The sequence below is a fragment of the Balaenoptera acutorostrata genome, chromosome 5, assembly GCF_949987535.1.
Source record: "Balaenoptera acutorostrata chromosome 5, mBalAcu1.1, whole genome shotgun sequence".
NCBI lineage: Eukaryota > Metazoa > Chordata > Mammalia > Artiodactyla > Balaenopteridae > Balaenoptera > Balaenoptera acutorostrata.
The window spans coordinates 8,652,509-8,677,307 of record NC_080068.1 but is presented as its reverse complement, the minus strand read 5'-3'; the positions used below and the strand labels follow the sequence as shown (position 1 = coordinate 8,677,307).

Here is a 24,799-nt window from a genome sequence, read left to right as displayed (position 1 = left end):
CCTTCTCAGGAGACCTTCTCTAACCACCCTATCGAAAATTGCAAACTCTCGAACACTTCCTAATCCCCTTCCTTGCTTTAGTTTTTTTCTTAATATTGATATTTATCACCTTCTAACATGACAGTAACTTGCTGATGTTATATTATCTGTCTCCCTCACTGGAGCGTGAGCACCAAGAAGACGAGGATGTTTGTTTATGTTGCTCTGCTGTATCCTCAATGGCTAAAATATTAGCTGACAAAAGGCAGATGCTCAAAATATACTGAGTAGATCAATGACTCTCAAAGTTATATTAACGACAACAGTTCCCTGACTGATCAGAATTTCAAATGACAATAAAAATATAAGATTCTGTGATGATATCATTGTATTCTGCATGCGGCACTGAGTGAAGTTTGACTACTTGGCTCTTATGATTAGCCTAAGCTTTTGTCACAGTCAGCTACAACCTTCATTTTCATTCCATTTTACCCTACAAAGAAAAAAAGCCATTCCTGCAGATAGGAGAATGTGTATATAAAGAGCCATCCTCTCATCAAACTATCTCCATTTCACAATATGGCATAAAATATAAAACCCACTACTGAACACATACACATTCTTAAAAGCCCCTTGCAATATACTACTGACATGAACCCAATAGAAGTATACCCTTCCTGATGATATTATGAAAACTCAAAAAACTACAAGGAACAGTAATAGTGTTATCTTTTTAAAAATACTAAAAATCTTACCTTGGGCTTGGAGTAGGTGTTGAGTTCTGAGATGAAACCCAACATTAGTGAGTATCTACAATACCAGGTGCTTTACATGCTATCTCTAATAATCCTGTGAAATATATATGATTATTTTTAAAACAAAGGTCTGAACTCCATATCACTCAGCTCAAAGTGGAAAGGTCAAAACACAAGCCCAGGTCTAACTCCAAAGTCCATGTTCTTTCCCAAGGGTTTTAGAATTAGACTCAGATTCTAAAAGCTTTGTTGTATTATCCTACATTTGTCATTGACAGTGATACGTCATTGCAAAAGAATTACTGGGGAGGAATGGAGAATAAATGAGGTAGAAAAGATCCATACACAATAACCTTGTAGTAAATAAAGCAACTAAAAAGAACTTACAACACTGATTTGACTTAATTTTAATGCTTACCCCTGGGATTGCCCATTCTCCACAGTCTTTCCTTTTTATTGCAACAAACTGTAAGATGTTTTTCCCAGAAATGGGATGGGTAATTCTATTTCCACTTCTGTCCCTTTTCCACCTATAACAGTAATGTAAGGTCATAACTGATTTAGAACAAAGACCAAGGTTCTATTTCAAGCTTAAGACAAAGCTATAAAGATAATTTTTCTTTATAACAGAGTATATATAAATTTACCTCAAATCAGCTAGTTTTGTAAAGAAATACTGTTTTGTATTAAAAAATATTCTTTATTTAGCACTGTTACAAACCAAGACAAATGTCTACTTTCCATAAAGGATATTATAGTCTCCAAAATAAAAATTCAAGATATAAAGTTTTTACTACTTAAAGTAAAATTTATCAAAGAAAATTAAAAGCAGAACAGAATTTAAAAGAAAGGTCACAAAAGTTTTTTTTTTTTAATCCAAGGATCCTTTTTAAGAATTTTAAGTAGTGAAAAAGATCTGTAATATTTGCTTTTAACAGTTCACCCTACGTTTTCAGAAAAGCAGATTATATGATACAGGTTCAGCTGGTCTCAAGAAAAGTGCTTCTCAATCTTTATCCCTGCTTTTGATAAAAGAAGTCTCACACTATCCTTTAATTTAATTTTATATTTCAAATTGAATTGCATTTTTTTAAAGCATCGAGGCAACGTTAATTTCAGAATGTGCTTTTTCTAACCACAGCCTCCTTCACAAAGATGTTGATAAATCTCCCCTTCTCTTTCCCTACACCCACCACATCTACCTCCTCCTGCCGAATTTTAAGAATAGTTTTAATAGTCCCTTAGGCAAAGATAAAGATTTTGAACTTCCAGTACTAAACCAAAAAAGAAAGCCTATGATCTAATCATCAATCTGCATGAGACTCAATAAAATATACTAGTTTAGAAGACCTAAATAGACATTTCTCCAAAGAAGATATACAGATTGCCAACAAACACATGAAAGGATGTTCAACATCACTAATCACTAGAGAAATGCAAATCAAAAGTACAATGAAGTATCACCTCACACTGGTCAGAATGGCCATCATCAAAAAATCTACAAACAATAAATGCTGGAGAGGGTGTGGAGAAAAGGGAACCCTCTTGCACTGTTGGTGGGAATGTAAATTGATACAGCCACTATGGAGAACAGTATGGAGGTTCCTTAAAAACTAAAAATAGAACTACCATATCACCCAGCAATCCGACTACTGGGCATATACCCTGAGAAAACCATAATTCAAAAAGAGTAATGTACCACAATGTTCATTGCAGCTCTATTTACAATAGCCAGGACATGGAAGCAACCTAAGTGTCCATCGACAGATGAATGGATAAAGAAGATGTGGCACATGTACACAATGGAATATTACTCAGCCATAAAAAGAAACAAAAGTGAGTTATTTGTAGTGAGGTGGATGGACCTAGAGTCTGTCACACAGAGTGAAGTACGTCAGAAAGAGAAAAACAAATACCGTATGCTAACACATATATATGGAATCTAAAAAAAAAAAAAAAAGGTTCTGACGAACCTAGGGGCAGGACAGATATAAAGACGTAGAGAATGGACTTGAGGACACAGGGAGGGGGAAGGGTAAGCTGGGACGAAGTGAGAGAGTGACATTGACATATATACACTACCAAATGTAAAATAGATAGCTGGTGGGAAGCAGCTGCATAGCACAGGGAGATCAGCTCGGTGCTTTGTGACCACCTAGAGCGGGGGGATAGGGAGGGTGGGAGGGAGATGCAAGAGGGAGGGGATATGGGGATATATGTATACGTATATAGCTGATTCACTTTGTTATACAGCAGAGACTAACACAACATTGTAAAGCAATTATACTCCAATAAAGATGTTAAAAAATTTTTTTAAATATAGTAGTTTAGATATGAGTGCCCATATTTCTTTATATTGTGGCTGAATACCATATCTAACCCATAATTCCCCCCCCAAAAGAGTTCATAGCCTAGCAGTGGAGCTAGACATGTATGTGAATAGACTACAAGAGTGACAGCTTGATGAGTACAGTAAATAGAAATTAAAGAATAATTGGTATAAGAAGACAACGTCTGTTTTTAAGGATGCCAGAGAGAGGAAACAAAATTATAAAGTAAAATAATGCATTCAAGAAACTGAAAGTACATGTGGCAACATAAGCATCGGTGAGGGAAAGACAGATGGTGAGGCTGGAGAAGCATGCAAAGAGTTCATCAAATTCATCCGCTCAGAGAGCCAGAGAGTATTTTTTAAGCAGGGAAAAAGCCATTAGCAATTTGCATTTTAGAAAGCTCACTCACTTTGACAAAAGTTTGGAAGTTGGTTTGGAGGGAAGTAAGGCTGGAGGCAAGAAAACCAGCTAGAAGACTGTTACCATGGTCCAGGTACAAGACGATGAGGACAGGACTGAAGGCAGAGACAGTGAAAATGGAGAAAAGACAGATTTTACCTTTACTTTTTTTCTTTTTTAGCCTTTACTTTTTAAAAGTCATTTATATAGCACTTATTATGGACCTGATACTGTTGTGCTTTAATGTATTTATCCATTTAAGCCTCAAAACCAGCCTATAAAGTAGCTGTATTATAGTTTTTATTTTACAGATGTGGAAAATGAGGCACAAAGAAGTAGATAACTTGCCTGAGGTTGCAGAGGAAAAAAGTTGTGTAAACCAAGATTTGAACCCAGGCAATCTGGTTCCAGAATCTGCACTCTTAATCACTATACTATTTTACTTAAATTAAACAAACAGAATTTACACTAATTAGGTAGGAGGAGGGATAAGGTGGCAAATGATGGTTCTGTCCACTCACAAACGTTTACTAGCACCTACTACACCTCACGTGCAAGGAGCTGGGAAAACAAAGACTACCACAGAGTCTCTGCTGCTCAGCCAACCAGCCAGTCATGGCTAGAGCACCGGGAAGAGAAGCTGAATAGAGAGAGATGCTGCTGGGCGAAAAGGCAGGACCACACAGATGATGAAAAGCTTGCATATCACATTTACGTTCTCAGATTTTATCCTCAATGGACTCATTTAAGGATTTTAAACAGAGTAGTTTCTTGTTATGTTTTTGTTAGTACTAAATTCAAAACAAAATTTCTTGATACAACAGAAATAATATATCATTTTAACTAGTGAGCCTCATGAACATTTATTAAATGCTAATGATATTCCTATGTACGATTGATATTCCCTCCCTACTTCTGATGGTCCACACCTTCCTGTTTCTAACCAAAACAGGAAAGAAAATCATACCGCCATTAACTTTTGACCCGAGTTTATTCACAATAATATATTAACACTTCCCCTCTCATTTAGACTTTAAAAGGTATACAGGAACTTCTGATAACTTCCCATTAAATGTGGGAGATCTCTAGGAGAGGTATCTGGGAATCTAAAAATTTAACACTTTCCCTGGGGATTCTGAACAAGAAAGTTTGTGAAAGTCTGCACGATTCAATGCTATTTTGCATCATGAAGTACTTGGAAGAAAAGGGGATAGAATCTTTGCTTTCAAAGTGCCTGTGTGATTCTTATGATTACTCATTAGTGAAATACTGGTGTAAAAGAGAAAGCACAATATTTGGAGCCAAATACCCCTGTTTCAAATTTCAGATCTACAAGATTTAGGCAAGTCACTTAACCTCAGTAAGTCTCCACTTTCAGAACTATAAAATAGATATGTTAATACCTACCTTGAGGAGTTCCTGTGAGAAACAAATGTAAAAACTAATAATAGCACCTAGCAGAGTGCCTGGAGTAAAGCAATATTTTTAACAATTCATTTAATCTTGTTGATTCTTTCTTCAACATCCTTCATTCTTCTCTTCCTTCCATTTCTACTGCCACTCATCTATTTGGAGGGACTCATCAGTTAATAATATATGTATTACTGAGATAGCAAAGAAATCAACTTAAGATTACTGTTGAAAGCTAGTTTCTGCCACTTGTGGGCTCTTTTATAGCCTTGGACCATCTCTAAGCCTTCAGTTTTCTCATCTGTATAACAATAAAGTTCAAAAAGGCTACCATTTCAAAACGACTTGACACACAATCACCATGTTTACTCTCAACTGCTATTTGGTTCACCAGAGACAAACATAAGCTAATTAGAGACTAACTTAACTTTCAAGACTCTGGCTTCCCTCTTCTGCCTCTTGTCTCTTTGCTAGCATTCCTGCTTCAAATATTTCACACCTTCCTGTTTTTAGACAGCCTCACCAAAATCAAAAGAAACTGATACTACCATGAATATTTACTTATATTATTTTAACTACATTCATTAATAAGAATATATTAACTCTTCTCATCTCACTTAAACCATAAAGTTTCTGAAGGAATTCTAGATGGACAGAAGTGGGTCAGTACATAGGTAGATAGGCAGGCAGGTAGGTGGGTAGATGGATGAATGAATAGATGGAAAATAAAATTGCGGTTGGGTGTGGGGTAAAGATACCTTTTGTCAGAGGAAATTGGACGGGCAAGTACGAGAATAAGATGAGTAGAGAATTGGTGCCTCCCCCAGAAACTTGAAAATAAGCTTCCTTAAACTATGAAATCATTATTATATCCCAGATCAGAGAGAACAAAGTCTCCTGTAAGAAAAGGAAAGCCCTCAAACTATCAAAACTAAAAAAGCAAGAATATTGAGGGTATCTGCATTATTTAAAGAAGGAAAATGACAATCACATGTGAGGAGAGAGGTTGCCAGTGAAGAAATCCTAAAAATAAAAAATAAATAAAAGAATGACAGAGATGATGGAATATTCCACACGTGTTGGGAAGACGACTCCAGTGGAGATGGCTAAGTCCATCTAAACACTACATTCCCCTACCTCCTTTACTGTGATCCATGCTGACCAGGAAACCCTCTGACTATGATCTGGCTTACCAGATAGATCTGCCGCAGGAAGAGAACGCCTTCCCCCTGTCCTGGAACTTTCGATGGCTGCATTTCATACTCCTTAGCTTTGGCATTTTATATTCTCCACAATAGAATGGCGTAAAAATTAATTTTAAGTCTAATTTATCATCCACTATTGTCTTACAAGAATCTTCTGTTTCAACCAAACTGGTCTTTTCACTGTCCCTCAACATGCAAACAGATATTACTACAAGCCTTGTTCCCAGGCGTCCCCCCGTGCCCCTATCTAAGCCTCTAGTTCAGCTCCAGTCTACCTCTTCATAACACCTTTCTTGGGTGCTCTGGTCTACCATCATTATGTCCCACACATCTGATTCTCTACTTTTCTGAAGCATCCTGTGTCATCCATATTACTTTGACATGTTTCCTTATTTAATATTTTCTATCTTGCAAATGAGAACATAGCTCCTCAATGACAGGAAGCAGAAACTTAGGACTGTTATACCTTTTCATGTGCACCAAAGCACTTAATTCTGAGAACAAATAGATGCTCAATAAATGTGTGGTGAACTAACTTTGTTTAAATAATGCCTAACCTACTCACACAACATAAAACTACAGCTTTACACTTGAATCACATCACTATAATTTTACATAAAGTCCCTTTAAAATAGGATTTCATGTGTGTGCATATGAATGTATATATACGTGTGTGTGTGCACACACACACGTATATATACACGTATATGCAGTCAGCTCTCTGTATCCATAGATGTGGAACCCATGGATAAGAAGGGCCGACTGTACTACCCCATTTTATGTAAGGGACTTAAGCATCCACAGATTTTGGTATCTGCTTGAGGCACAGGGGGTGGTCCTGGAACCAATCCCCCAGGATACCAAGGGATGACTCTATATAAAAACACATACGTATACATACATACATCTGTGTGTGTGCATGTACGTGTGTGTATAATAGACATGTAAAAACATGGTTACAGTCTGTTTTTATCCAATTACTTAGCTCTTTGCTACTGAAATGTGTTTTTAGTTCTTACCTGGTTATGATGGGATCTGCAGCATGATTGGGGCCCCATCGCCCCAAAAGCCCCCGGCCAACCAGTCCTGTCCGTCCTGCAGGATTTCTGGAAAAAAAAAATCATAAAATCAATTGAATGTGCTCATCTTTTTTAACACTTGATATGGCCCAAAACAAGGTAGTAAGAGCAATAAGAAGGAAATAATATCTCTACACAAATCCAGTAGCACTATTACATATTTGACACTCAAAGTACAGATTTCCTTACAGTGTTATTTAACTTTTCTTTCGTGCCTGTGTTAAGCTTTGGGCTTGATCCAAGAGGAGGATCTCATTTCCATAGTTGTTCTACAATATAAGAATTTGTTTCAGTTTTCACCTATACTTCAAAATTCAAACTAGAACCTTACTGGACTCAAATCTGGAAGAACGAAATGCTCCCCACCTAATCATCGTCTATCTCTGCGACAGCAATGCTTTATCACTGAGGACACCCACACTTCACTTTCTCAACATCCTCTTTTCCTACTCCACTCTCCTACAACCTGTCTCACTCAAATAGTTTTGGTTACATTTTAAAGTCCATTTTTTCACAGTGGGTTCTAGATTTTTATTATCAGTAATAGATATTTTGTAGCATATAATGAGGTAGAAGTATTTAATATTTCAAGATTTCAAATATACCAAATTCAGTTTTTTAAAACAATTTTCTAAAAATGCCTACTATTTAACCTAATGCCACACCCAATGTTAAAAAGTCTGTCCGATAAACATAGCAACACTCATGCCAGAGTGATTTTCTTCCAGTGTCTTCCAATATTCCTTAAATGTTCAACTTTCATTATGCAAAATGAAATGCCCTAATCTGCAATCTTACCTATTTAATGTTATATCTTTGATCCTCCCAGTATGTGAAAGTAAATAAACAACCTGTCAAATTTTCCTTTTCAGCCATCTCTTTTTATTCTGGTCTTTCCTGTGACTTTTATTAAAGTTGAGTGAATCTTTATATTGTTTTATACTAGACTCAGAAATATTTCAGCAAGACTTGCAAATAAAAACAGAAAGACAGGGCTTCCCTGGTGGCGCAGTGGTTGAGAATCTGCCTGCTGGTGCAGGGGACACGGGTTCGAGCCCTGGTCTGGGAGGATCCCGCGTGCCGCGGAGCGGCTGGGCCCGTGAGCCACAATTGCTGAGCCTGCGCGTCTGCAGCCTGTGCCCCGCGACGGGAGGGGCCGCGATAGAGAAAGGCCCGCGCACCGCGATGAAGAGCGGTCCCCGCACCGCGATGGAGAGTGGCCCCCGCTTGCCGCAACTGGAGAAAGCCCTCGCACGAACCGAAGACCCAACACAGCCAAAAATAAATAAATAAATAAATAAAATCAAGTAAAAACTTTAAAAAAAAAAAAAAAAAAAACAGAAAGACAAGACACCTGGCCAGGTGACGATAATTCTACTTTTCAAATTCAGGAGGAGGGGCAGGTGGTCAGCAGATATGCTTTATTCCACGTAACCATACACCCCTGAATACAAATGATCTAAGCCACTATTAAGAGAGAGAATGTTAGTTTTTATAGATGACCAAGCCTGTTACTTATAAACTAGAAGCTGTAGAAAAGACACATAGATTATCCTATAGCCTGAGCAGCAGAGAAACTTGTTTGCAGAAAAAGAAAACCAAAGGCAACATATAAAGAAAAGCAGACATAAAGCAGAGAGACAGTTCTAATGGATTTCCAACTCCACCCTTTCCTAAAGTTAGCTGCATTTCTCCTCTGGGCTTGAGATGATCCTATAGCCCTGTGGTAAAGTTCACTTTTTCACTCAGGCAAGCTAGAGTTGGTTTCCATTAGTCAGAGAGTCTTGACTAAAACAATAGGCTATCTTGCCTTTGCTGACTATCCTTTTACATATGTATATGTCTTTTAATATACTTTACCCAGAAAAGAATCTGAGGAATAAGTCAAATGCAAGGAAAGTTTGACTTGAAAAGGTTTAATAACATAGAAAGGCGAATAAGTAATGAATAAAGAAAGAATTTAGCAAAACTGAAAGACCAGGCTGGGGTGAGAGGAGCTCTACTATCTCCAAGTCTTAGAAGAACTAAAAATATTCTTAGTTTTTGCAACATTTTTACGAGGTAATAAGCATGATTACCAAATCTGTGATCCTTCTTTTGTTTTATTTGAGGCATGCTAATTTTTACATTTCTTCCTAACTTGTATAATGTCTTCTTAAGGAAAATGGAGAATTTTGGAGTTGTGTAGAAAAATCATTTTTAGAAGTACAAAAAGAGAGACTTCCCAGGCGGTCCAGTGGTCAAGACGCTGCGCTTCCACTGCAGGGGGCACAGGTCCGATCCCTGGTCGGGGAACTAACATCCCACATCCCACTCACGTGCTGTGCAGCACGGCCAAAAAAAAAATTAAAAATAAAAAAAGTACAAAAAGACACTTGATGTTAAATTGTTGGGTTATTTTTATTTTTACTCTTATATATTTGGACAAATTCTTACTTTAAGGTATTATCTCATTTTATAAATAACTACTGAAATACAGTTTTTAATCCTTTCCTTCTCTGTTAATTTATTCAATTACAGGTGACCCTTGATCAATGCTCCCGTATAAACTTATAGCTGGCCCTCTGTATACACGGTTCCCCTGTATCTATGGTTCCACATCCAGGGATTCAACCAAACTCAGATGGTGTAATTCTGTAATATTTACTATTGAAAAAAAATCCATATATAAGTGGGTCTGTGTAGTTCAACCCCTGTTTTGTTCAAGAGTCAACTGTAATTATTTCTACTTCAAGGTAAGGTTACAAGAAGATGCATTCAAACCCTGTCTCTACCACTTACTGTGTGCAAACAACTTACATTCGCTCTCCTTATCTGTAAATGGAACTAAAAATATCCACCCACAGGGTTATTGTGGTGATTGAATTAGATCACATACATAAATTCTTTCATACAATGTCTGGCATATACAAGCACTCAATAAACATTAATTATATTGATAAAATAAAATGTATATTTTAAGGCAGGACAAGAAAATTTAAACATAAAATTTTCTGTGTCCGTCTGGGCCTCCACTCTCCTTCCTTAATGTGCAGTGTGCATCTGCACTGCACATTAACCAGACCTCCTCAAAGATGGGAGTGCCTGCTTGACCATAAAAATCCACTTTTTTCCCCTTTATTCTGACACTAGCAATGTAACTTCTTAAAAGAATGGCATTCTTTCCCAACTCTGAAAGATGTCATGGTGACTTGCTGCTTGCTTTGTATGTGCTCACCTGGACTATGTATCTTCAGTGAACTTTATGTAAAATATCGGTATGTCATTTTAATGTACAATCCTTCGTCTTGAAAATGTATATGACTGTATCTTCAAATAGGTAGAACAGTTCTCAGAGCTTTCTGAGAGTCTGTCTTCCGGGTTATAATCCTCAGTTGGTTTGAATAAAATTCCCTTTATTCTTCTTACCTTGATTGTTAATTGAATTTTCATTGACAGTATTTTCTACCTTTTAAAGACCTATTATTGTAAGATGTCCCATCCCCAGTACCTACCTAGGTCTTCCATTTTCAATCTCATACAGGCCATTCTGGCTCTTTCTCTCAACATGCCCATCCTTTTCATTAAACTTGGGTGAAAAGTTGCTTTCACTGTAATGAGAATACCAATGCAAAATAAGAAATAATGACCCAATACTACCAACAGCTTAATAATGCTAGTCAGTTATTTATAAAAGCAGTATCCTTGAAACTAAATTTTTAGTTACAACTTTAGTTAGTCTTCATTTACAAATTCATCAACTCCTTCAAAACAGTTTCTGGAAAAAGAAAATTTGTTTAACCAAAACACCTTGTAAGACAAGAATATGTGTTGTAACCCCTCTGGGAAGGACTAATGGCAGACAAACTGGAGCTCCTCCACATACTACAAGAAAGTCTATGTTACTATTAGCAAAGTGGAATTGTCCATGGGCACAATATGGCAATTAATGGTTCCTATAGTTCTAAAAATAAGATTCCTTCTGATATTTTGTCGTTTCTACTGTTTCAAAGTAATTTTAATTTCTTCAAATGTACACTGATTAATACTTTTATCAAAGTAAACCCACAAAACATGAATTCACCCACAAACTGCATAATAACCATGATGTAGATTAAAATATATATAATATGCTGGAAATGTTCCAGATTTGATCTGGATATAGCTCTGGATTACAGAGTTATATAAATATAAAATCTTACTGAGCTACACCTGCATACTTAAGAAATGTATACTTTACTGCATGTATGTCATACTCAAAAAAAAATTTTTAAAGCTATAAATAAACTACTTTCCTCCCCATTATGAAATCGCTGACATAATTGCACTGACAGTGAATATTTATATAGCACTGGACAGTTCATGGGCAGTTCTGACATACGTTTCACTTTTTTTCTTGCTTTAATTCCAATAAGCAAGAGAATAGATATATTTGTGCTCTGTTTTGGAAATAATTTCCAACTTGAATGATCCAGACATTTCCTCAAGACTTCTAACCATTCTTCCATTGAACACACATGTAAAAATAATTAAATGGTAAAAATCATGAAATTATAAAACCAGAGTTACAATGCTCTTGGGACTCTAGAAATTCACCATTATATGTGGAATCTAAAAAAATGGTAAAATGAACTTATTTACAAAACAGAGATAGAGTCACAGATGTAGAAAACAAACTTACGGTTACCAGCGGGAAAGGAGGCGAGGGGATAAATTGGGAGATTGGGATTGACATATACACACCACTATATATAAAATAGGTAACTAATAAGGACCTACTGTATAACACAGGGAACTCTACTCAATACTCTGTAATGACCTATATGGGAAAAGAATCTAAAAAAGAGTGGATATATGTATATGTATAACTGATTTACTTTCCTGTACACCTGAAATTAACACAACATTGTAAATAACTATACTTCAATAAAAATTTTAAAAATAAAAGAAAGGAAACTAAATAAATATTGAATACTATTTAATGAAATACTTGTTGAAGTATATAGGGGGAGATGTACTGATACATCAAAAAAACAAGGTGGAAGGAGGAGGGATAGATGGATATATATGTGATAAAATAGGTATAATAAAATGTTGATAAAAGAATCAAAGTGGTGGGTTTATGAGTGTTCCCCATAAAGTTCTTTCAAATTTTCTGTATGTTAGAAATGTTTCATAATAAAATTTTAGATGAATAAAGGGAGCCATCTTTTGGGGAAAAAAAAAAAGCATGACTCTAGTTATAATTGAAGCATTAATGTTAGTAATAAAGCTTGATTTAGATAGTGATACAAATTTAACTTTTAAAACACAAATTGAATGAAAAATAAGAAGATGTATTGTCTTCCTCTGTTTACACTGTATAGCACCCCTGGCAACATCATTAATTTTAATTGTACATAATATGTATGTATAATATATGTGTAAACATGTATATCATCTAAAATGAGGGAAATGGAACTCATTTACAGCTAATAATTTCGCCACAAGTTAGCTTCATGATTAACTAATAATCCAAGTACTAGCACAAACACACCTTTGGATTAAATAAGGAAACTGTGGGTTGAAATCAAGTCACAGAAATAAGTGACCTGGTAAAGTTTAACAACCTAATGAACTAATACTGGATAATTCCAACTAGCAAAATTTCTTATTTAACTGACTAAATAAGGCCTTGAGAGGACTATCATTTATAATAAATTTACCCATTAAATCAAACTTATAAAATGTTCCAAGACTAGGGCAGCAGTTTAACAGAGTAGTTAAGGGCATGAAATCTGAAGTCAGACTGAGTTCAACTCCAAGCTATACCATCTACTAGCTACATGACCAACCATATGCAAAGGACAAACTTTCTGTGCTTCCATTTTTTGTGTGTGTTTATTTTTCTATACAGTAGAAATAACAACCCTGTCTGCCTTCCAGAATAGTTATAAGAATAAAATAAAACAATGGTTATAAAACATTTAGTACAGTGCCTAGCTCATAGTTAGCACATTTTACAACTCTTTCATTATATTTATCAAAAGAAGCATAAATATAAAACGTGAATCAACACAGCACTTCTCTGAATTTAGTCAAAACATTTTTGCTTGACTTTTTTTTTTTCCTCTTTCTCTCTCCTTTTTCTATCTTTTTTCTATCTTCTCACACTGGTCTAATTTTATCATCATCCTGTTCTTAGTAATCTGGAAAAAGTTTCTGAAAAATATTTTCACTATTCAAATACAAGTCTAGCTATGTTGGAAAATAACCACAAAAGGTGTTATTGATAACCCAAACAAAAGAAATGAAAACAAAGACCACCACTTGTCATTTCATAAAATAAAAAACTCCACAACAAAATAGATTTACCTATTTGGAAAGATCATCATAAAACCCCCAAAAGAATAAACAAAAATGAACTGAATAGCTTTGGCAAGAATTCAAGCAAATGTGAGGGACTTCCCTGGTGGTCCAGTGGGTAAGACTCCGTGCTCCCAATGCAGGGGGCCTGGGTTCAATCCCTGGTCATGGAACTAGATCCCACATGCATGCCACAACTAAGAAGCCCGCCTGCCACAACTAAGAGCCCGTACGCTGCAACTAAGAGCCCATGTGCTGCAACTAAGACCTGGCACAGCCAAAATAAATAAATAAATAAATATTAAAAAAAAAAAAGAATTCAAGCAAATGTGGAAACTGAGTTATAATAAAGTCAAGCACTGGATAAAAACTATCAAGTGATAATTTACAAATACAACCATTACCTTCTCCAAAAGTCTTACACCCGGCTAACACCAACTAATTTACTCACCTGATCTGAGGATCTGCCCACCGAGGTCCAGCCAAGACAGAGACTGCAGTGTATTCCACAGGATTATAGTCTTGCCACTCAACAAGCCAGCCTACCTTTTCATTAGGAACCTGGCTGCGTTGAACTTTTGAACCTGGGTAAGGAGATGTCCGAGCCTTGTTGTGGGAATTCTCTTTGGTACCATTAGAACCAGACATCGTGTTGGAGTTAAGATGAAATCCACAGGATGAAAATGAGTTACTGGGAGGAAAAAGAAAAATGTTTTATATAAGTACAAAATTAATTAATTAAAGAACCTAATTCACAGACCCCAAAATAGAACTTTTCAATTTCAAAGACTTAAAAATCAGAAAATTCTAAATTTGATGCATATTAGTGTAAAGATCCAACATCTGTGAGAGATTATTTTCAAATATAAAAATATTACTAGGGACTTCCCTGGTGGTCCAGTGGCCAAGACACTGTACTCTCAGTGCACTGGGCGTGGGTTCAGTCCCTGGTTGGGGAACTAGATCCCACATGCATGCTGCAGCTAAGAAGCCTGCACGCTTCAACTAAGAAGCCTGTGTGCCTCAACTAAAGATCCCGCACGCCACAACTAAGATCCCCCACATGGCAACAAAGATCCTGAGTGCTGCAAATAAGTCTTGGTGCAGCCAAAATAAATAAATACATATTTTTTAAAATATTGCTAAATCTTATTAATTGAAACCTACTCACTGAATTTATTTTCATTGAGAAAAAGGGACAGAAGTTTACTTTTGTTAGCACAAATGTTGGGGAAGAGAAGTTTGTTATAAAAATTCAACCACAAAAACAAATGTAAAGGAAGACTCTTAGGTCTACATGAAGGAATCAGTTTTAAAAAATAGTTTATGGTCTAACATACATGTGTAAAAAATGTATGGCAAAAATAGCCCAAAAGAATAACAGGAAATGGAAATATACTGTTGTAGGATTCTTACATTATACACAAAGCGATGTAATATTACTTGAAGTCAGACTGTGATAAATGTACAAATTATAAACTTTAGAGTAAAATAAGAGGTGTAGAGCTGAAATAACTAGATAGCATATACAAAAAAAAGGAAAACAAAAAACTGAACCTTAACGTTTACCTCACAGCCTACACAAAAATCTTTCATTTCTCCTCCTGACTAAAAACTTAAATGCCTTCTCATTATTCTTAAAGATTAAAATTCCTAATGACCTTAAATTAGGATATTTAATATGATAAAGGGGATTCTGAGAACATGGTAAACTGATGACAGCTCCCTTCCCCTGCTCTCACAATACTGTAACAATTTGCCCTTCCTGAGACAAATGGTGGATGGGACAAACACCAACTTTATAGGGTGGTGAAATAAGTCAAATTCATGTGCCTCTTGATATCATATAGTGAGAAGCATAGAGCAATCATTTCTGAGGTATTCCTTACAAGAATATATGACCTGAGCCTAGACATGAGGAAATATAGGACACACCCACGTTAAAGGATAACTTACAGAATAAAGGTCCATACTCTTTAAATCACTAAGGTCATGAAAGATAAAGTTAGAAGAACTCTTCCAGATAGAGACATGAAAACTAAGTGCAATCAATGATGAATATACTTATATCCTTCAACTCAGTAATTTCATTCCCGGTAATCTAGCCCATAAAAATGAAATAACCAGTTATATGTACAAAACATGTTTATTTCAGCAATGTGTAATGGGAATTAAAGTAAATGCCCAATAATGTGGGGATGGCTTAATAAATATTGGAACAGCTACACCATGGAATGAATATTAAGTAGTTATTAAAAATAATGACATCAAATGACTTGTCAATATTTTCATAAGGTATTGTTGAAAATGAAAAGCAAGATGCAGAAAACTGTATATAATATGATCCCGTTTTATAAAGTAATGATGGAAAAAATAAATAAGTACATATATTCAGGTTACAAGGCCTTTACACATGCTGCTCTTTCTGCCTGCAACAGCTTTCCTTCCTCCTCCAAGTAGCTAACTTGCGTTTATCCCTTAGATCAATTCAAAATTCACTTTGCTGTACAGCAGAAACTAATACAACATTGTAAATCAACTATACTCCAATAAAAATTAATCTAAAAAAAAACCCAACAAAGTTCACTTCCTCAGGGAACTCTTCCTCTTAACTCCCTAGGAGAATTAAGGTTCCTCCTGCCATATGCTATGCTATCAGAGCTCAACTGTACTGTGAATTACCACAATTGTGATTTTACATTTATTAGGCTGAAATCTGACTGTAGCAAATGGAGAACAGGTAGCACATCTGTTTTATTTCAACACTTATATCCTGTGTCTGGCATAATGCCTGGCAAACCATATATACAGGAGATCCTTTGTCATATCTGAAAGTAACAGAAAAAGGCCACATAAATTGTAGAGACCAAAATTTCATTGTGATTACTGAAAAGGAGTTTGATTGGGGCTTCATCTTTAAAAACGAAATTTAAAATTATGAAAATAGGGGTGTGGCCAAGATGACAGAGTAGGAAGACCCTGAGCTCACCTCCTCCCACAGGCACACCAAAATTACAGCTATCTACAGAGCAACTACTGATGAGAAAGACTGGAAGACTAGCAGAAAACGATCTTCTACTAAAGATATAAAGAAGGAACCAACCACAATGAGACGGGTAAGAGGCACAGAGACATGGTATAGTGAAGACCCATACCCCTAGGTGGGCGACCCACAACCAGGAGGATAATTACAACTGAAGAGGTTCTCCCCAAAGATCAAGGGGTCCAAGCCCCACATCGGGCTCCCCAGCTGGGGGGGGTTCTGCACCGAGAAGATGAGCCCCCAGAATGTCTGGCTGTAAAGGCCAGCGGGGCTCACTTTCTGGGGAGCTAGAGAGCAGAAATAGACTCCACTCTCTCACGCTCTGGGACCCAGGGCAGAAGCAGTCATTTGAAAGGAGCCTGGGTCAGACCCACTTGCTCATCTTGGAGAGCCTCCCAGAGAGGCAGAAGCAACCGCGACTCACCCTGTGGGCACAAACACTGGTGGCAGTCATTTTGGGGAGCTCATTCTACCACAGGGACTCTATAAATTCCACTTTGGAATCCTCCCTCCAGCTTATTAGACCCTGGACCTGGACCTACCCACAAGCCTGTCAGCAACAGTACTGGGACATCACAGACCAAGCAGCTAGCTAGGTGGGGACACACAGCTCCATCCACCAGCAGGTCAGCAGCCTTAAGTTGCCCTGAGCACACAGCCACCTGGGGGATGGACACTGTCCACCAGCGGGCCCAAGACCCGGCCCACACACCAGTGGGTGGGCACCAGCCCTGGGATCCCCTGGGTCCCAGCCTCGCCCACCAGGAGGCCAACACTAGATCCGGGACCCCAGCCCCACTACCACCCAACCCAGAACCTGGCTCTGCCCACAAGTGAGCTAACAGCAGAGTCCTCCAGGGCTCTGCAGCCAGCTGCCTCCTGACGCAGCCCTGCCCACCACTGGCAGGCAGCTTCTGCAGGAGGCAGAGCCTGGCAACCGATGGATGTGGGCCAGCCACATGTACCAGAGTGCCCACAGTAGTGGGCAGGCCCACTTTTTTTTTTATGCAGGCCCACAGCCTGCCATAAAAGAAGGACCCACACAGCCCACATGCGGGGCCCCCTTAGAGCTCTAGTGACCAGAGGGTAGTGCACAACTGAGACTCATAGGACGTCTCCTATAAAAGGCCACTTCTCCAAGGTCAGGAAATGTAATCAACCTACCAAATACATAAAAATAAAAACAGCAAATTAGGCAAAATGAGGCAACAGAGGATATGTTCCAAATGAAAGAACAAGATAAAACCCCAGAAGAAGAACAAAGTGAAGTGGAGATAGGCAATATACAATAAAGAGTTCAAGGTAATGATCATAAAGATGATCAAAGAACTTGTTAGAAAACTGGATGAACAGAGTGAGAAGTGAGAAGTTTTTAACAAAGAGTTAGGGACTTCCCTGGTGGCACAGTAGTTATGAATTCACTTGCCAGTGCAGGAGACTTGGGTTTGATCCCTGGTCTGGGAAGATCCCACATGCCACAGAGCAACTAGGCCTGTGCACTCTACTACTGAGCCTGCGCTCTAGAGCCCACATGCCGTGACTACTGAAGCCCACGTGCTCTAGGGCCCACGTGCCACAACTGCTGAGCCCACGTGCTGCAACTACTGAAGCCCGCGCACCTAGAGCCCGTGCTCCACAACAAGAGAAGCTACTGTGATGAGAAGTCTGTGCGCCACAACGAAGAGTAGCCCCCGCTCGCGGCAACTAGAGAAGCCCGCGCACAGTAACGAAGACCCAATGATGCCAAAAAAATAATTTAAAAAAAGAATTAGAAAATATAAAGAAGAACTAACCAGAGACAAAGAATACAATAACTGAAATGAAAAAATACACTAGAAGGAATCAACAGTAGACTAGATGATACAGAGGAATGGATCATCAAGCTAGAAGACAGAGTAGTGGAAGTCACTGGAGCAGAACAGAAAAAAAGGAAAAAGAATAAAAAGAAATGAGAACAGTTTAAGAGACATCAAGTGCACTAACATTTGCATTACAGGAGTCCTAGAAGGTGAAGAGAGAGAAAGTGGCAGAGAACATATTTGAAGACATAACAGCTGAAAACTTCCCTGACCTGGGAAAGGAAACGCACAACCAGGTCCAGGAAGCACAGAGAGTCCCAAACAGGATCAACCCAAAGAGGACCACACTGAGGACCAAATCAACATCATAATTAGAGTGGCAAAAATTTTAAAAAAGAATATTAAAAGCAGCAAGGGAAAAGCAACAAGTTACATACAAAGGAACTCTCATAAGGCTATCTGCTCATTTTTCAGCAGAAACTCTGCAGGCCAAAAGGAAGTGGCATGATATTTTTTAAATGATGAAAGGGAAAAACCTACAACCAAGAATACTGTACCCAGAGACTTCCTGGTGGTCCAGTGGTTAAGACTCCGCACTTCCTCTGCAGGGGTCACAGGTTCAATCCCTGGTCAGGGAACTAAGATCCCACATGCCACACAGTATGCCCCAAAAAATAAAAAATAAAAAATAAAAAATAAAGCTGGTGTAAATATGGGAAAATATAAATTCATATACACTATTAGTGTGCAAATAGATACAATTAAAAAAAAAAAAGAATACTGTACCTGACAAGGCTTTCATTCAGATTTGATGGGAGAGATCAGAAGTTTTACAAACAAGCAAAAGCCAAAAGAGTTCAGCACCACCAATCCTGGTGTAAATTTACTTTTCACTTCTGTTTCATTATTTTCTAGTACAGTTCATTTTCTAAACAATTTTATTTTCAATCAAACCCAGAAAAATTAAGGGACCTGCAGTTCTAAGAGGGAAGTTCATAGTGACACAAGCCTACCTCGGGAAACAAGAAAAATCTCAAATAAATAACCTAACCTTACACCTAAAGGAACTAGAAAATTAAGAATGAACAAAACCCAAAGGTAGTAGGAGGAAAGAAATCATAAAGACCAGAACAGAAATAAATAAAATAGAGACTAAAAAAACAACAGATAAATGGAACAGAAAAGAAAGCCCAGAAACGACCCCACACTTACATGGGCAATTAATCTGCAACAGCAGAGGCAACAATATACAATGGAGAATGGCAGCCTCTTCGATAAATGTGAAAGAAACAAACTTGACTACTCTCTCGCACCAGGCACAAAAATAATTTCCAAATGAGTTAAAGACTTAAATGTAAGACCTGAAACCATAAAACTTCTAGAAGAAAACATAATCAGTATACTCTTTGACATTGGTCTTAGCAAGATTTTTTGGATGTGTCTCCTCTGGCAAGGGAAACAAAAGCAAAAATAAACAAATGGGACTACATCAAACTAAAAAGCTTTTGCAAAGGAAACTATCAACAAAACAAAAAGGCTGCTGACTAAACAGGAGAAGATATTTGCAAACGATATATCTGATAGGTTGTTAATATCCAAAATATACAAAAAACCCATACAACACAACGTCAAAAACAAACAACCCAACTTAAAGAATGGGTGGAGGATCCGAATAGATATTTTTCCAAAGAAGACATAGAAATGGCCAACAAAAACATGAAAATATGCTCAACATTGCTAACCATCATGGAAAGGCAAATCAAAACCACAATGATGGGCTTCCCTGGTGGCGCAGTGGTTAAGAATCTGCCTGCCAATGCAGGGGACACGGGTTCGAGCCCTGGTTTGGGAAGATCCCACATGCTGCAGAGCAACTAAGCCTGTGCGCCACAACTACTGAGCCTGCGCTCTAGAGCCCGTGAGCCACAACTACTGAAGCCCGTGCGCCACAACTACTGAAGCCCGCGCGCCTAGAGCCTGTGCTCTGCAACAAGAGAAGCCACCACAATGAGAAGCCTGCGCCCTGCAACAAAGAGTAGCCCCCGCTCACTGCAACTAGAGAAAGCCCGTGTGCAGCAGCAAAGACCCAATGCAACCAAAAGTTAAATAAATGAATACATAAATAAATTTATAAAAAAAAAAAAACACAATGAGATATCACCTTATACCTGTCAGAATGGCTATTATCAAAAAGACAACAAATAACAAGTGTTGGTGAGGATGTGGAGAAAAGGGAACGCTTGTGCGCTGCTAATGGGAATGTAAATTGGTGCAGCCACTATGGAAAACAATATGGAGATTCCTCAAAAAAATTAAAAATAGAACTACCATATGATCCAGCATTTATCTGAAGAAACCAAAAACACTAATTAGAAAAGATACATGCATCCCCATGTTCACAGCAGCATTATTTATAACAGCCAAGATATGGAAGCAGCCTAAGTGCCCATCAAAAGATGAATGGATAAAGGTGTCTCTCTCTCTCTCCTTCTCTCTCTCTCTCTCTCTCTCTCTCTCTCTCTCTCTCTCTCTCACACACACACACACACACACACACACACACACACAGTGGAATATTACTCAGCTATAAAAAAGGAATGAAATCTTTCCATTTGTGACAACACGGTTGGACTCACAGAGTACTATGCTAAGTGAAGTGTCACACAGAGAAAAGAGAAAGACAAATACTGTCTTTCCACTTATATGTGGAATCTAAAACACAAAACAAATAAACAAACATAACAAAACAGAAGCAGAGTCATAGCTATGTAGAACAAGCAGGTGGTTGCCAGACGAGAAGGTGGTAGGGGGAGGAAAGAAGTAGAAAAGGAAGAAGATTAATTGAGGTACAAACTTCCAGGTACAAAATAAATGAGTCACGAGTATGAAATGTAAGATGTGGGGAATAACTACGTTATCTTCGTATGGTGACATAAGGTAACTAGACTTACCCTGGTTATCAAGTTAAAATGTATGGAAATATCAAATCACTATGTTGTGTAACAGGAACTAACATAGTGTGGTAGGTCAATTATACTTCAAAAACAAAGTCATAGAAAAAGCGATCAGATTTGTAGTCACGAGGCGGGGGGGCGGGGCTAGAGGGGAAACTGGATGAAGGTGGTCAAAAGGTACACACAAACTTCCAGTCATAAGACAAAAACGTACTAGGGATATAATGTACAACATGATAAATATAATTAACACTGCTCTATGTTATATAGATATATGAGAGTGGTTAAGAGAGTAAATCCTAAAGTTCTCATCACAAGGAAAAATTTTTTTTCTATTTCTTTAATTTTGTACCTATCTGTGATGATGGATGTTCACTAAACATGTTGTGACAATCATTTCATGATGTATTTCAAATATTTATGCTGTACACATTAATCTTACACAGTGCTGTATATCAATTTTATCTCAAAAAAACTGGAGGGAAGAATTATGAAAATAAATTGTATATTATAGGTATATAAGTATATAGATTTGGTTATAACCTAAGTCTTCAAACAAGGAATTAATCAAATTTGTTTTTATTATATTTCTATTACATTTTATTTATAACTACATTATTCAGCAAACACTTCACTTTTATACCTTCACAGTCAAATCAGAGGGGATAATTTTAGCAAAAGTATTAGAAGCCTTCATCAAAATTTCCCCAAGACCTCCCTTACTCCTTTGATACTCAAACCATTCTTGCTTGAAACACTATCTTTTCATTGGTTTTGTCAACTTTTTTTTTTTTTAACAAGAGCATTATGTCTTTTATTTTCCATGCACCTGTCCCTGTGTGAATCGAGGAACGGATACTACCTGCCTTTTTTTTTAAATAGACTTTATTTTTTAAAGCAGTTTCAGGTTCACAGCAAAACTGTGCAGAAAACAGAGAGATCCCATATACCCCCTGTCTCCCCACCACACACACATAAAGCGCCCCCCATATCAACGTGCCCCACCAGAGAGTTACATTGGAAATAAGTGGGCCCAAATGTCCCAAGTGAGCAGTGGGGCAGTAACCATGGAAATCAGTCCTCCTCCCTCCCTACCCTACAAACAAAAAGTCGGTATTAGTTGTTTGTCCCCAGGATAAAACCAAAAGTTAAAGAAAATGAAGGAGTAGAACCTCTATTGTGAATTAGGTATTAGAGAACACAGCAGAAATTTAGGCTTAATAGCTCTGTAATTCACACTGAGGAAATTAAGTTAGGGCAGCTATGTTCAGCGGGGAAGCTGCTACACAAGTGTCAAGTCTGGAACGGGAAGGGGGAGGTTTCCAGCCTGACCACCTGCTGCCACCCGCCCACACACCCTCAGCTGAAACCGCCCGGTCTAGGTGCACTGGAACATGGGGGCAATATTCAATCAGTGCTCCTTCTAAAGAGAACAATGCCGATTATATACATTAATCAAAATATAAATAACCAGCATCCGCCAGATGTTTGAGAAAAAAACAGAGGAAAAAGGACCAAAAAGGAACAGAACCACTGACCCAGAAGGGTCAGACAATTCAGGAAACAGAAGATAATTTTTATTCTAATTATCATTTTTACAGATTCAAAAGACTTTTATAGCCATAAAATAAGAAAAGGCTATTAAAGAGAGCAATGAGGGGGAAAAAGTTCTTGTCAAAATTTACAATTCAATAGAAGAGATGACAGAATGCACAGGACGGCAGTCTGAACTAGTAATCTAGAAGATAAATTTGAGGGAAATCTCTAAGAACTTCATACAAAAAGACAAACCAATGGAAAATTAAAGAAAAAGAGAAATAGAGGCTCTACCCAGAAAGTCCAAAAGCTACCACTGGAGTTCCCGGGGTGGGGAAAAAGGACAGGACAGAAGAAAAAATGGGGGAAAAAACAAATAGAAGAAAATTTCCTCGTGCCGAAAGTAAACATGACATGACAAGCAAAAAAATAAATAAACAAGAAACAAAAAACAAACAAAAAAAACTCCTAGAGGCAGCCTCATAAAACATGTTTATTACTCCACGCCTAGCATGGGCATGGTACCTGGGACACCGTGTTTAGAAACCAGAAGGAGAGAGGAACAAAAGGAGGAGGCAGTGTGAGCTACCATAAATGCCTGAATTTATCCAAGGCAAATCTTTTTAAAAGGTAACTAATAAATATATTATCTACACTGAAGTGGAGGAGAGCAATAACGACTTATATTTTTCCTTTTACAGCATTTATACTGTTCGCATCTTTAAGCTACGTGCATGTGCTAATTTTAACAATAATGTTTTAAGTATTAACCAAAAAAAAGAAAAAAAAACCCAAAAAAACAAAAAAATGGCACGGAACAACACCACACCCAAACATGTGCTATTTAAACTCTCTGGGGACAAGAACGTTAGTGACTCATGGAGGATGGCAAAGTTCGAATATCATAAGAAAGGTCACTGCCGCTTGCTTTTCTCAAAAGTCAGGTAAAACATCTTAGAGCCTTTTAAAAAACGTGTATATGGCCGTAAAGAGCTGGGACCCACGCAAAGCCTGCTGAAGCCGCCCGACCAGAAGCTGCTTCCCCCTCGCAACGCAAGGACTCGGGACAAGGAGCCAGCAGTAGAAGAGGGAATACCTGCACGCCGCGATGCTGCAACGGCCCAAGGACTTGAGAGTCACAGAGGCCAAGGCCACAGAGAGAGACACGGTGGCTAAAGTCTTCCCCACGAAGCGTCCGGCCATCTGCGGCCCGCGGGGAGATGTGCGGAGCGGGGTCGCTGTTAGCTTGGGCCGCAGCCTCCGGCCTCCCCACAACCCTGGGCCCCGGGTATCCAGCGGGCACTAGGACCGGGCGGCCCTCGGGTTCCGGAGCGGGAGCAGCCAGTTTTATCTCATCTACACACAGGGGACCAAACGCCCTCCCCAAACAACAGCCCAGCTCGACACGGCCCGCCAGGGGACGCCCAAGCGGCCAGCGGCAGCAGTCGGGAAAAGAGCCAACCGCGTCGTGACGCCCCCGGTGCGCGACGGCACTTTACGGCAGCGCCGTAAAGCGAAGACGGCGCAGGCTTCGTAGCGCCGGCCTCGCTCAGCTTTTCGTCCTTGCTCAGCTGTGTTTGGGACCAGGTTGGGGAGGCGGCTGGGGAAGCGCCGAGAAAGCGGAAGAGAGAAGCGGAAAGTGAAAGGAGCCGAAGAATTGGAAAGGGAAAGAAAGAAGGGGGGTTTAGAGAAGTGTGTCGTCCTGGCTGTTCCGGCAGGAAGGGGTTACAGGTGGCTGATGTAGTGAGCCACGCGTGTCCCAGCCGTATCTGAGTTATGAGTGGTTGCAGGGAAAGGAGGCAGGTGAGAGACTTGCAATCCCCGCATCCGAGGCTTTCCTCTTCCTTTTCTACCAAGTTGTTCACTGCAATGGGTAAAAGTCCCAACCCGCGGAGGAGTAAACCAGTTGTGAGATAGGCACAGAGCCTGGAAGAGAAACCGAGGGCTAAGACGCGAGATAACTGCAGAGACAAAACTTGGCCA

General features: G+C 38.6%; 1 protein-coding gene across 1 annotated transcript; it reads right to left on the bottom strand.

Annotated features, from left to right (window-relative positions):
- Nucleotides 1-33: 33 nt before the first annotated feature.
- Nucleotides 34-24,193, bottom strand: NUDT9 (nudix hydrolase 9). The gene is made up of 5 exons (XM_057546275.1): nt 23,913-24,193; nt 13,936-14,175; nt 10,655-10,750; nt 7,101-7,187; nt 34-1,264 (listed from the first exon to the last, which is right to left on the bottom strand). The coding sequence occupies exons 1-5, from the start codon at nt 24,017-24,019 to the stop codon at nt 1,003-1,005; spliced, it is 792 nt and encodes a 263-aa protein (XP_057402258.1). The 5' UTR covers nt 24,020-24,193; the 3' UTR covers nt 34-1,002.
- Nucleotides 24,194-24,799: the final 606 nt, after the last annotated feature.

Coding starts and splice junctions, on each gene's coding strand:
- NUDT9 (XM_057546275.1), bottom strand. CDS start 24,019: ATGGCCGGACGCTTCGTGGGGAAGACTTTAGCCACCGTGTCTCTCTCT. Junction 10,751..13,935: donor TGGGCAGATCCTCAGATCAG/GTGAGTAAATTA, acceptor TTCTCATTACAG/TGAAAGCAACTTTTCACCCA. Junction 7,188..10,654: donor ATTGAAAATGGAAGACCTAG/GTAGGTACTGGG, acceptor TTTTTTTTCCAG/AAATCCTGCAGGACGGACAG.